Source organism: Penicillium expansum (assembly GCF_000769745.1).
Source record: "Penicillium expansum strain MD-8 chromosome Unknown contig83, whole genome shotgun sequence".
NCBI lineage: Eukaryota > Fungi > Ascomycota > Eurotiomycetes > Eurotiales > Aspergillaceae > Penicillium > Penicillium expansum.
This window is the reverse complement of record NW_015971356.1, coordinates 71,983-84,940: the sequence shown is the minus strand read 5'-3', so window position 1 is coordinate 84,940 and position 12,958 is coordinate 71,983. Positions and strand designations below refer to the sequence as shown.

At 45.9% G+C, this 12,958-nt stretch overlaps 5 protein-coding genes across 5 annotated transcripts; 1 reads left to right on the top strand and 4 right to left on the bottom strand.

The window, feature by feature from the left end:
* Nucleotides 1-748: 748 nt before the first annotated feature.
* PEX2_029350 (uncharacterized protein) lies at nucleotides 749-3,112 on the bottom strand (the record flags this gene model as incomplete). The annotated part of the gene is made up of 1 exon (XM_016740210.1): nucleotides 749-3,112. One exon carries the CDS (start codon nucleotides 3,110-3,112, stop codon nucleotides 749-751), a length of 2,364 nt encoding a protein of 787 aa, XP_016597332.1.
* Nucleotides 3,113-4,121: 1,009 nt separating this feature from the next.
* PEX2_029340 (Histidine phosphatase superfamily, clade-1) lies at nucleotides 4,122-4,766 on the bottom strand (the record flags this gene model as incomplete). Its single annotated transcript, XM_016740209.1, has 1 exon — nucleotides 4,122-4,766. The coding sequence occupies one exon, from the start codon at nucleotides 4,764-4,766 to the stop codon at nucleotides 4,122-4,124; it is 645 nt and encodes a 214-aa protein (XP_016597331.1).
* A 3,006-nt stretch (nucleotides 4,767-7,772) lies between these two features.
* Nucleotides 7,773-8,738, top strand: PEX2_029330 (uncharacterized protein; the record flags this gene model as incomplete). The annotated part of the gene is made up of 1 exon (XM_016740208.1): nucleotides 7,773-8,738. The coding sequence occupies one exon, from the start codon at nucleotides 7,773-7,775 to the stop codon at nucleotides 8,736-8,738; it is 966 nt and encodes a 321-aa protein (XP_016597330.1).
* A 1,166-nt stretch (nucleotides 8,739-9,904) lies between these two features.
* Nucleotides 9,905-11,190, bottom strand: PEX2_029320 (serine/threonine-protein phosphatase; the record flags this gene model as incomplete). The annotated part of the gene is made up of 6 exons (XM_016740207.1): nucleotides 9,905-9,977; nucleotides 10,030-10,102; nucleotides 10,156-10,689; nucleotides 10,754-10,859; nucleotides 10,922-10,963; nucleotides 11,029-11,190. The coding sequence occupies 6 exons, from the start codon at nucleotides 11,188-11,190 to the stop codon at nucleotides 9,905-9,907; spliced, it is 990 nt and encodes a 329-aa protein (XP_016597329.1).
* Nucleotides 11,191-11,767: 577 nt separating this feature from the next.
* On the bottom strand, nucleotides 11,768-12,905 carry PEX2_029310 (proteasome inhibitor PI31 family protein; the record flags this gene model as incomplete). Its single annotated transcript, XM_016740206.1, has 2 exons — nucleotides 11,768-12,669; nucleotides 12,722-12,905. 2 exons carry the CDS (start codon nucleotides 12,903-12,905, stop codon nucleotides 11,768-11,770), a joined length of 1,086 nt encoding a protein of 361 aa, XP_016597328.1.
* Nucleotides 12,906-12,958: the final 53 nt, after the last annotated feature.

Genomic DNA, 12,958 nt, shown 5'->3' with positions numbered 1-12,958 from the left:
CGTCATCTTTATACTAGTGTCCGATAAGGAGATATATAGCTAATTATTCCTATATTTCTTATAATTTTTTCAAGGTTAAGCTTAACTTATACTATTAATATTTTATTGTGCATTAACATAATGCCTCTAATTTGTTTTTTGCCCGGTTATGTATCGCGTTTTCTTCCTATTGCCTACATTTATATCTGCAAACTGATCGACAACACTATCTCCTAGGACCGGTAGATCAGGTTCTTGTCTCTTGATCGTAGGGCATATATTTTATTGCTCCTCTAGCGGTTTGACACCATTATGCCCAGTTATACATATAACCACAATAACTTTCCGTTGAGGGTGCACAGGGTGGCTAAAAAAAGAATAATAAATCTGATTAGTTCGTTCGTATTCAAGTTAAACACAGTGAAAGAAGTAAGGTATTCATTGGATATTAGCCATACAACATCTTCGCCCCAAATGACACACTTTGCCTAATAGCTAGGCACCGGCCGAACCTTTTTTTTTTTTTGCGTTAACTGATTGATAAATTCATTTGCCCGACGGTTTTCAGGATTTGATAGTGGTGAAAACAATATTAAAAAGGAAGAAACCCAAACAGCTTCAATCATACTTTTATGTGGGGTTTCCGCCATTGTTTCAGGCAATACCCGTACTAAGGGAGAGTCCAGAATAATCCTTTCCATTTGCACTTTGTCCGTCAATGGTACTGTCATTCCTCATGTTTTTAGACAGCGACCCTTATCGACTTAGCTCAAATTGTACGCATCGCGAGATTGTTGTCGAATGGAACGAGCTTGTCAACATCCGTCGGCCCAGTCGCACATGTCAACCCACTATCAGGATGGATATTGGAGGGATCGGCGTTAGCACTGACGGCCGCAAGTATGCTATGCTTACGAAATGAAGGATCGGCATTAGGATTCCATTCGAAAGGCCCAATGGTAAAAGTCTGCTGTCGCTTCCCGTTGATGGATGCGGGCATATTGACAGCAGGCGAAGCGGTCATTATTGTGAAGTCGGCAGGCCAGACTCTCGCGCTTGGGACAGTGGAATAGTACGCCTCGACTTCGATTTGTTCTGCTACTCCTGTGCCCCGATTCCCGATCGTGACGTAGCAGTAATTGGTAGCGCCCACCGCGGGCGGCTGGTTGATTGTGCCTCCATCTGGAGCTTGGCGATTCCAGACACCAGGAGCATCATCAAAATCAGATATATAGTCATAATCGCCGTCTCTCCCATCATTGATGTACACGTCAACGAGTGGGGGCGGCCCTCTTGTTGTCACCGGAATCCGACTATTGAGTGGATGATAAAGACCTTGTTTCTCGAATGACCAACGAATAATCTTCCTGGCGGCTCCTCCAGGGAAACTAGGGAATCCAGGAATTGTAATCCAACTGTTATCCGCAAGCATCATTGCTGAAACATATTGGTGCGGCATCTCCGCCGTAGCCGTGATCGTCGCGATGCCTCCAATGATCAAATACAGGGTGTATTTCGATGCCCAAGTTTGCCTGCTAAGATCTTTGATCGCATCTCCACCAATGGACTGATAGATGCGGAAAAGCGTGGTGGACAAGATCTGCTCTCGAAGGTAGAACCCAGGATCATACCCTTTATATTTTTGTCCACCCCATGCCCAGCCGGCGCTGATGTCACGATCATGACGACGACGGACGATAAAGCTCCAAGGAAATGAATCAAACCGATCTGGTGCGTTACTCCCTGGATCACAGTATATAGAACCTAAAGCATCACCGGGGCTATGAGCAAAACCAAAGCCCGGCCAGCTAATAGCATCCCATAGGAGCGCATGTCCAAATTCGTGTGCGGCGATACGAAAATCTGCAGAAATACCAATTTGCGAATTTTCATCGGAGCGGCCGAAGATGAACCCTCCGGACCCATCGCCATCTTGGTTTGATGGAGCTTCGGCATTTGCTTCATTGTTGAAGCCACGATGGTCCACAGGCACGGGAAACTCTGTCCTATTGAACAAAGTTTCAACCGAGAAACCCAGGTCAGCCACGAGCCTGAAGAGTTTCGCGATATGATGGTACGCATTCGCCGCCGCAAAATCGTCTGTTTCGACGCTGGCGTTGAATTCCCCGGTAGAACTGTTTGGAGGCTGAATATAAGGTGATTGAACATCTTTAATCTCGGCATATTGGCCCATCAGAGCTTGCGGGGTTGTCGTCGTAGTATCAGGAAGAAGAACCTTTTCACGGAGAAGGTTCAACTCAGCTATACTGCCCGTTGTTGCAGGGGCAGTGTTTCCCAGTCTCGTGACGGGATCTTTGGTAAATACCCAGCCATTCACAGGTCGGCTTACACAGGCTGTGAGAGCCCGTAAGTAGAGAATAGATCCTGTCTCCACTTCAATAAATGCTCGCCAGTTAAGGTTACCGTGTCCGGAGAGCGGTAGAGTAAACAGGGTCTCTCTTACTACATAGTACCGTCCATGTTGAATTGTGTCAGAAATGTCATGCAGAATTAACGTAGGCGCATAAGGTTTTCCATGAATATCAGGATCTTCTCCTTCACTAGCTATCTCTTGTCTGTCATTTTTGTTAAAAAGATAGACAAGAAGACGCTGCTTATTGATGCTGATTTCACCTTCGCCTTTGCGGAATCCTAAAGCTTGGCGAAGACCATCCTCATCAATAGCTTTCAGGTATTTGGCGTCATCTTTAGGTTTGCCGGGTGCAGAGGCGTCTGGGCTGATGCTGCTCAGAGAGTTGACCACTCGTTTGGATTCATCTAGAGTGACGCTGATCTTGGCATCCCACACTGGCAATCCAAGCAATGTTTGTTGGTAGGTTAATGCTGTGCTCTTATAACGAGACCGTTCCTCGACGAACTTCAGTTCGAAAGGTGCATCTTTAAGCACGATTTGATCGGAGAATTTGGTAGGAGCGTTACTCAGAATGCGCTTGGGAATGCGGTATTCGTCTGCCATTTCAACCAGGTATTTATCGGCGACGCTCTTAGCGTCGTCAAGGGCCACCGCACCAGTAGCGGGAGGAGACCATGGTTTTTGAAGATGGTCGAGGCTGCAGACTACACCATCTGTGCCACGCGCGACCTCAACGTTTGGATCATTGTCCAATGACATTGCAAAAACGGAATGGATAGGAAGGGTTTCAATTTGAAGATCTGTGTCTGTACTGAAGCAGATGTTGCAATACCTGCAGGATATAGGTGGCACCTCATCATCCTTTTAACTTCGAACATCGCGGTGGGATGACTGTGCTGATCCCAATTGAAAGTGAATGAATGTGTCATCATGACGATAGATGAAAGGATTTAGAATATCATAGACATGGTCATTTTTGCTGTTAGATCGTGGTATAGATCGATATGACGTTCAGATGCATCAGACTCCTCATCCAGTTGAAAAGCCAAGTCACCAAAGCATATATCTAAAAGCATATATCTACTCAGTACCAGTTGTGATTGGATGATTCCCAGTATTCTCAGGGAGTGCAGTGTTGGAATTGTAGTGGTTGTCGTTCCAGACCATCAGTCTGCATTAGTCGGTGGCAATTGACCCTCGTCTATCAGGTGAGCCTAACAAATCTAGAGCGTTCCATAACTTGTTCTATTTTGTGGTGGTAAACATCGACATGTGCTGAGTGACAACAAAGCCAGCTGAAAACGGATGACTCGTTAGAAAAAGGAGGGTTGTGTAGGTTAAGGCGAATGTCTCAAGGGCCATTGTCATGAACCTAAGCTACGGAAGTGGTGTGCGCAAACTAACCCGTTTCCACATAGCAGGAAAGTAGCATCTTTCAGTTTGTTTCGAACTCAACAACGCAAATACATTTTAAATGTTATTGATAATGAGGGAATTTTCGTTTGCGTGTTAAAGACTGGCCAGAGATCCACAGATCCTAGTTGACGTTAGTTATCACATCATAAATCTTGAATCTAGGTTATAGGAAAGGTATCATGCGATAAATACTTTAATGTCATATCATATTCTTCATACTAGAGACTTTAATATCCTGTTCGTAATACTTCCTAGTTTTTGATATCATTAAACTTTTAGTTGGAAATCTGTCCCCCATAGTGCTATTAACGCGCAAGTCAATTTTCGTTCCACAGAATTGCTCTCCGCTCCCTTATTGCAACGAGAGCTGTCCAGCGGCGTTTCTAAACAGGTTGAAACTCCGCCATTGCGCTAGAGGGATGTTCGCACCAGGTGCGAGAACAGAAATGACACCCTGATGCGTCACAACGAGAATATCCTTGTCCTTTTGGCTATTTTGCAATGCTGCCAAAATCTGCTGAAGTCGTTCTAATATTTGAATCCTCCTATCAGAATCAGATTGAGGTAATGGTGAATCTGGTCCCGTCTTGATATACCAGTTCTGATCCAGAGCCTGGATATTCGGCCCTAGCTCGGGAAATTCATTTACTAGATCGGTCAAAGAAGAGCCGGTATTGCAAGGCAGGTCGGTAATCTCCTGCAAATCCGCATCCAAGGCTAACATCACGCCGTCTCGTACGCCTCTCCCGGAATTTTCGGGATACTGAGCGGAACTCAAAATCCGCGGGAAGGCTGTAAGTGATGTCTGAATAGTTCTGCGGAGTGGACTAGACACCACGGCACCGACGCTGTTGGAGTGGGCTTGGATGAAGCGAAGTCCTAGATCTTCCGCAAAATCGAAACCTCTTTGACTCAAAGATGCGTCCCGAATATCAGGGTTGTTGCGCAGATTATGAAGGCCTTCAGCGTGGCGGACTAAATGAATCATACCTGGCATTTTCGAGACGTATAAAAGCTCTTGGATATGGCCCTGAGGAGGACGTGTTTTAAACAAGAAGGGACCAGGTATGTCTAGGTTACGTGCATTCTTTATTCATAATGAGAGAAGTAATCTCAGAAACCAGTATCCACTAGAACTTGTCAAGGCTGAAGAACACGGGGCCACCGCTATAAGGCTTATATGGAGAAGATGATCAGCTCGAAGGGCCGTCTTTGGAAACTGATTCGTTCCTCCCATTTCTGACCTTCCGCGTTCATCCAATAGGTGAACCGAGTATATCCATCCTGATGCATCTGCCTTGCCGGACTCAGCTAGAAGCATGCGATAGGCTCGGACTGCGCCATCCTTCTTCACCACTTCCTTGGCAATGTCTTGGCGCTTCAGCCGCGATTCTTTGAAACAAAAGGATGGATCCATCATTTACCACTGAGCATTCAGCTATTCTGACTAGATTGTCTCGTAAGGTGGAGGTCCGTGGTTGACATATCTTTAATTAAGCTTTAATATGGTGTTTTCGATCACTGGCAAAGTCTAGACTATCGGCTACCCGGACGAAGTAAGTTTCTGGTCAGAGATCAGCAACCATATCTCAAAGTTGCCGTTTATTAGAGTTTGTCAAGCTTGAATGTTTTCCGGACACCTGATCAATGGCCCAATATCAGGAACCTTGGATGGTAAAACTTCAGTTCGTTCTAGTTATACGAACGGGCTTTTGGTGGCAAATTACCTCACATATCCATCACTCCAACAGGTTCTATTTCTTTAACATTGTAATGTTAGTAGCTTTGCCTATACCCAGCTCAAGGGGCCAGATTTCAGAAAATTGGGATTTAAGCTTGCCTTCCCTAACTAGCACTGCTATATAAAGAACGTGCATAAGAAAAAAAAGCTGTAAACTTTTGATTTATGAATAATTTATGGCCAATCTATCTTATTTACATAAGATTCCTCAGTGAAGTAAATGTTATCATATGTTTCGACGTTCTGGGATTTCAAAAAAAGGCTTGGGGAGGACCAACTCAGCCGAAAAATCAGGTAAATAGTCTGCGGGAGTTTTATGGTCCGCGGGCTGAGGTTTTCTCCTAAAACACAATTTGTTTTAATTTCAGCTCTCAAATAGTGGTATCGAATACCTTCAGCTTCTTGAAGAGCAGGAATATTAAAAGAGTTTGTTATTCAAATGGTCGATGACTCAAGCCTTCTTTGAGCGTTTTGAATGGCTGTTTTCGTGCTCCTCTTATGAATCCCCGACATCCCTCTTTTCCGACGTGTAGGGTATCTGACTTTAAAGTCTAAAAGGCGAGAATCCTTGTCCAGGAAGGTGGTGAACTTCTCCCCGAGGTGACTGATCCAATCAACAATGCAATTGAGTGCTATGTTGGCCTTGGGAAGTCCTATGACTTCTACATCAATTTCTTCCAGTGAAATTCAATTAATAATCAGGATACGAATCCTTAGAGTCGTGGATCACAGGTTCGGATACAAATTTGCGAGCTGCAGTCTGTGAAATCCAGCCGAAGTAGACATATCCATGAAAGCTTCCGCCGCGATCAAGCTTCTTGACTTGGAGTTAACAAGTTGGATATGAGATACTGCTACGAATGTATGCAATGGTTTCACACAAAGCACTAATGGCGAGAACACTACGAGCATCAACTCCTAACCTGGGGGGAGACTCCATTGCGAAGTCCTCACTTACCGCCATACTTGAGGCAACCATTTCGAAATCCAACATACAGAGCCGGGCCTATCCAGCAAACAAACCCGCCAGGCTTCCACCAAAAGCGAAAGCTTTTCAGCAAGCCGGCTCTCCTCGTCCTACACAAATATAAGTATCCCGAATCTTAAGCCTATATTCTAGTTCAGACTACTTTCATTTAATAAAATCTTAAAGAATTTAGCACTTAGTACTAATGCCGCTCTTCGGGCTTTTCCTTTATGATTCTATATCACATTTCTTATTAAAAAATGTATACTAGTTAGAAACGAAGATAAAATCTATAGGGGTAGAAATGAGGCCATAAATATGGCTTCATCTTTAGGCATTAAGAAGATTAGATAGTTTTATAATTTATTTTTCGTACTATAAAGTATCCCTTCGTAGAAGATACCAATCCAGTTACTACATGCTGTTTAGTGTACTACCTCATAGTATACTAATCAACATCACATAGTATAAATTATACAATTTACATATGGGCGATCTCCTCCATTATAAACTATCGAGGTTACACTTGCACAACACAAGATTGCTGTAACATGCTACGACATTGTTTCTTCTTCCAAGCCCATTAAACTCTAATCTAGTGCCATCTCTCCCTACGGGATACATAACTTCGTGTTAAGCATTTGTATGTACCTCTCTATTTAGAGGGAATTTTGGCTTGTTAGTGTCTAACATTTGCTACTTTCCTATCTACCTAGGTATATGTCTATAATGATACTTTCATAGACAGTTTGCATAAGGTTATTAGGTACCGCCTGATTTCCAAGGTTCATCTGAGTAGAAACCAAAAATAATCATACAATAATCAGCAACATCCAGGGGCCTGATAATAGGTACTGGCTTCGAGAGCTTCAATACTAAGTCCATCGGTGGTCGGCGTTTCGGCATCCGTGTTTGAATCCCGGGAGCGAGGAGGCCCGACACCGACAGCACAAATTCACGTTAGATTTAGCTGAAGGCGGGTAAATCGTAGATTTGTCGCATCAAATAGAGCCCGATTTGCGAGGTCTGATCCCTTTTTCGAAGAAAAATATAGGAGCTTGGTGACTGAAATAAAGTATAAGACTTGGGGGGGTATTTGTACATAGTAGGTTGTATGGATTACATTCTACATTTCTCCCTTCAATTGTTCTACAAGCTCGGTCCAAAAAAGAAAACAACCAGTCTTTGACAAAATTCCATTCTGAATCGAAGCAAGGAAATATATCTACACATTAAAGTTCATGTTCGTGCTCCAACCCTCTGCTCTACAGCCAACCCTAACCAACCCTTAGAAAATGGGAGGACCCTATATGTCAAGAATAGCCTCAGTAGGAGGTCGACCAACAATCCCCCTCGATGTTCCAATATGCGCCGTGTTCATCGCTCTTTTCATCACCGGCGCCGCCTGCCACATGACCCTCCTCCGTCGCAACCTCGCAAGAGGCCACAAATTCATTCCATCGGGCGTAACATTTGGTTTCTGCATGTCGCGCATTATTGCAAACATCATGCGCATCGCCTGGGCCTGTCATCCGACGAACGTTAGAATCGCAATTGCAGCACAGATCTTCGTTGCAGCGGGCGTGTTGCTGCTTTTCATCTTGAACTTGCTATACGCACAGCGTATGTTCCGAGCTGTCTACCCAGCCCTAGGATGGTCCAGACCAGTATCGTGGGTATTCAAAGTACTGTATGCTCTCATCGCTGTGACTATTATTATGGTCATCACTTGTGTTATTCAGAGTTCGTATACTCTCAACTCAAACACCCTTCGCATCGATCGTGATATCCAGCTCTACGGCCAGACCTACTTCTCCATAGTCTCATTCCTACCGCTTCCTCTTGTCTTGCTTGTCCTTCTGTCTCCAAACAGGAAGCGAATTCAAGAGGTTGGCTCTGGTAACTGGGTCGTCAAAGTCTTCATCGTCGGACTTGTCAGCTCGTTGCTCTGCCTCGGCGCATCATTCCGTGCCGGTACCTCTTGGATGCCACCTCGCCCTGTCACCGACCCAGCCTGGTATCACAGCAAGGCCTGCTTCTATATCTTTAACTTCACCATTGATATCTTGGTCGTGGCTATCTTCTTCGTCGGCCGTGTCGACCAGCGATTCTGGGTTCCGAATGGAAGCTCGAAAGTGCGCCACTACAGACGAGATGAGAGTAGTGAGAAGGACGGGATTTCTCTTCCGCTTCATGATGGGCGAGACGTCGAGAGCGAGGATAGCAATGTGTCTCATGAGCAGACCGAAGAAACAAAATAACCCGAAAGAACTCCATTGCATTTCAAGTTGTACATCATTCGAGCGCACAGGTTGTGCTAATGTGGGCATTAGAGGATTAACGGATAGAGCCATCTTCTATGTATAATATAATTAATACTAGACAATCAATGAGACCATGAATAGACTATTGCATGCATATTAATGTTAATTACATATTTCGATCAGCGAGATCTAATAGATGTGTGGCTTTTATATGCTAACATGGGTTCAAATCGCAGGTTGCTTTAAATTCGACGAAATCGGGTCCCTGCAAGAAGACTCGAATAGAAATTTCTTCATTGGGCCGTACGTCGAGGCAGTTGCCATAGCTCTCGCAAAGGGTAGAGCAGAGCAACTTCGTGGCAGGAATGGACCGTTTGTGTTCAATCCTAGTGATCTAGTGGTACAAAATATCTCGGTAGGAGTGTTGTCACTTTATACTCCATTCGATGTAGAGAAGGTCGACGGAGAACTGCTCGAGGCACGGAAGAGGTTGCTGTGCATATCTCTTAGAGCCTCCATGGCAGTGTCCTTTGACCTACCAGCCCTATTTCGTCGGAATTTTGAACGATCACTCGTTGGCCTGTCGAGCTAGCACCTTGGAGAAGGTTCAGGCAGCCGTTTGATGCCGTGGAGTTTCAATTGCTGATACTTGCAATAGTTTCAGGGGCGTCTACTCTCATTCGGCGGACTTCGTTCTTGGCGGAAGAAGCCAGGCCCCAAAGAGACATCAAGCAATACTCAGAGGGTTCGCATTGACAGTGATAAGAAGTCTAATCTCCATGGAACTTCTGACATTCATAAAGCTGCAGCCAGTGATCAACCATCTAGTGCTATTGACCAGCAAAAGGAGATAATATTGATTTCCAGCCTTCTATGTGTATACCTCCTGCTAGTGATATCAACAAGAGACCCACCTGGGCATGTTAAACTCAATCAATCAGAGAAAGGTATTAACCCGCAATCCGGAATATACCCTAACCCCAAGGGTATTCCTATACTCTCATGGACCTGGGTCTTGCAAATGGTCTTTTATTTTCATGATTGGTATCAACAAGTGGCCAGGCATCGAACCATACAGAATTAAGTAGGCGAGAGCCCTGTTCGATTGCAAACCCCATTCTCCGCCAGTCCAATTGCCTCTCGAAGGACAAAAATGAAATCTATCAAAGGAAATAGTCGGGTGTGCGCCTCGATACCATGGGTTCTCCCGCTCGGGGGCAAGGGTCGAATTGTAGGCTGGATAATGTCAGTAGGAGATCCAAAGAAATGATGAAGAAGGTTTACTAACAATGTGTATTTCAAATGTTCGTCAATCTCCATAATGGCGGCCTGGTTGCCGCAGCGGTAACAGTAATTTGGTGCTGTAGTCTGGTTAGTGTTTTTGATCCTTCAATCCCAGCAAGGGAAGATATACCTGAGAAAATAGTGACCACGTTCCGATCCTGCGACCAGTTATATCCTTCCATCACCAATTGATGGGCACGTGCCACCAGAGTCAAGCCATTGTTGTGGTTGAAGGCCTCGGAAATGTCTTGTCCGAACGTGTATCCAGCACCACGGGGAGAGATTCCCCATCCACATCGGTCATCGGGATCACTCCAGAGCAAATCACACATAGGACCCTCATGGGGAACTTCTTGGATACGATCAAGCGACCGGATGTTGTCGAGAGTGTCGATGGACGGACTCAGTCCACCGTGAAGACAGAAAATCTGGTTTTCGATGAGAGCAGTGAGGGGAAGGTAGTCGAAAAGGTCGGTGAAGTATTTCCACACGTTGGCATTGCCGTATTTGCGGAGACATTCGTCATAGAATCCGTAGACCTGTGTGATCTGTCGGGATTCGTGGTTTCCACGGAGGATGGTAATACGCTGCGGGTAACGGATCTTCAGAGAGACCAAAAGGGTCACTGTCTCAACTGAGTAGTAACCACGGTCGACGTAGTCACCTATATCAAGAAAAATTAGGAACGGTACTCCCACAACACGTTCATCCGACCGTCGTCCACTCACCCATGAAGAGGTAGTTTGTATCCGGGTTAGGACCACCAATGCGGAACAGCTCCATTAAATCATGGAACTGTCCGTGTATGTCACCGCAGACTGTAACTGGGCATTTCTGTTCGGATAGGTCAGTGGACTGGACGGGCAAAACGACAACCCGACCGAGAAACAACATACCACTGGCTGCACATTGGATTCCTCCTGCAATACCTCTCTTGCCTGGAAGACACATAAATGATCAACTTAATCTCATCGTTATCAATCTATCAAAACAAGGAACCCACCCGATCGCACAGCCGCCGCACATCTTCCTCCGCTAATTGCTTGCAAGTCATCAAACTCTCGATCCAGCCGTCCAGAGTCGGTATGGACCCGGGGTCGCTTGTTGGCGACAGGCGGTGTGGCTCGGGGGACCGCGCAGTATCGATTTCCATGTTGTTATCCATTGCGTCGGTGTACTCAGCTGGCTGAAAAGGAGGGGCCAGCTGGGGAGGGGCGGTCTCGTGAGAAAACAACGGAATTCGTGGACGGGCGCAGGTATCGTGGGGTCTGGAAAATATGTGGAATAATTACGCTCCAGATGGAAATTCAATTAAAGGACAACTTCCTAAGATTGATTCAAGGGATAAGGGGATGGGACTTGGGAACGCGAGAAAGGGAGAAGAGATGGGAGTTCGGGAAGGTCAAGTTGAGAGTGGTGAACAGATGCGCCACACTTCAGCCACACACCGCTTTCTCCAGGATGTCCTACGTAATTATCAACTACCCCATTGTACAGAACGACTACGGGGTATATGTCGTTATTGGATAGTGTAAGATCTCTAGCGAGACAATAAAATATGCGTGTAAGAAGATGTTCCACACAATGTACCCAAAATGTATGGAGAAGAAGACCTCATAAAGAGCCATCGAGACTTGGCTGTAGCTTGTTGTCATTTTTGTTCATGTTGAATTAGATTTTATGTCATTAAGAAACAAAGAATCATCTTCTTCTTTGTTGTAATCTCACTTCATCGTCACTCGTTAGATAATGTCTCCGCCAAATCCACCGCCAAATCCACCACCAAACCCGCCAAACCCACCCCCACCTCGTCCATTATTACCAAACGGTCCTCGATTACGACCAACAGGTGGCTCACCAGGTCCTACGGGATCATATCTTGCACCTGGGGGTACACGAGGGTCATATCCACCATTACCAGCTCCTCTGCCGCCGAAGAGAGGGTCATCAAAGGTAGGATGCATACCCCCGCCACCTGGACCAAAGCCAGGACCCATAGATCCACGCAAAGGATCATTAGGACCAAGTCCTGCTGGGTAGAGATCTCGTTCTCCAATGTTGTACGGGTTCCTGCCTCCGAGTCCTCCTGGATATCCTCGTGGAGGCCGGTTGATCTCAAACTCATCCTCGAACCCGGGCGGTGCAAAGTCTGGTGGGTTGGAGCGGCGGGGCGCTACCGCTAAGGGATCATCAAATGGGCGCGGACGAGCAGGCTCAGGGAGAGAGCCATCCTGGGGAATATCCGGTTGTCTTTCTTCTTGTGGCCTTGCTCTGGGTAGCTGACTTGGATCTTCATACCCCTCTTTGTACAAACCGGGTGCGAGTTTCTGGATGACGTTGATTTTGAACAAACCGACCAAGTCACCTAGTCGGGCCGGCGAGATAAAAACATCACGCAGAGAAGCGGTGAGATTTTCTGAGGAAGATAGTGGGAGCGCAGAGGTGGAGATGTAGTCTTTAACGGGGAGATCGAACGAGCTGGTCCGGTCATCGCCCAAAGCCAATGCAAATATCACCGCGTTATTTCCCAACCGACTCACTTTGAGTAGATACTGCATCGAAGACTGCACATGTGCGTACCGAAAGGCAAATGTATCGTTAGCGTTCCATTCTGCGGGGAGGGAAGGTGTATCTGTAGATGGTTCTAGAGAAGTTAGTAATATTTCACCGATGCGATCAAAGCAGACTTGACATACCTAAGTTGTGATCTTCACTGAGGCCGACCAGTCTGAAGTCAACTGCTACCATGCATGCATGGCCGATCAGAGCCACAGCCTCGTATTGTGTTTTGAGACTCGGCTGTCTGTCACCTGCAGGCTGGATAGCTCTCACAGCGAGGTCAAGGATATTATCCTGCCGAAGCGCATCTGCTGGAGCCATTTTTGACAAATTTGTATATTTCAGACGTGTAATACTAGATGGCAGAGGATTTG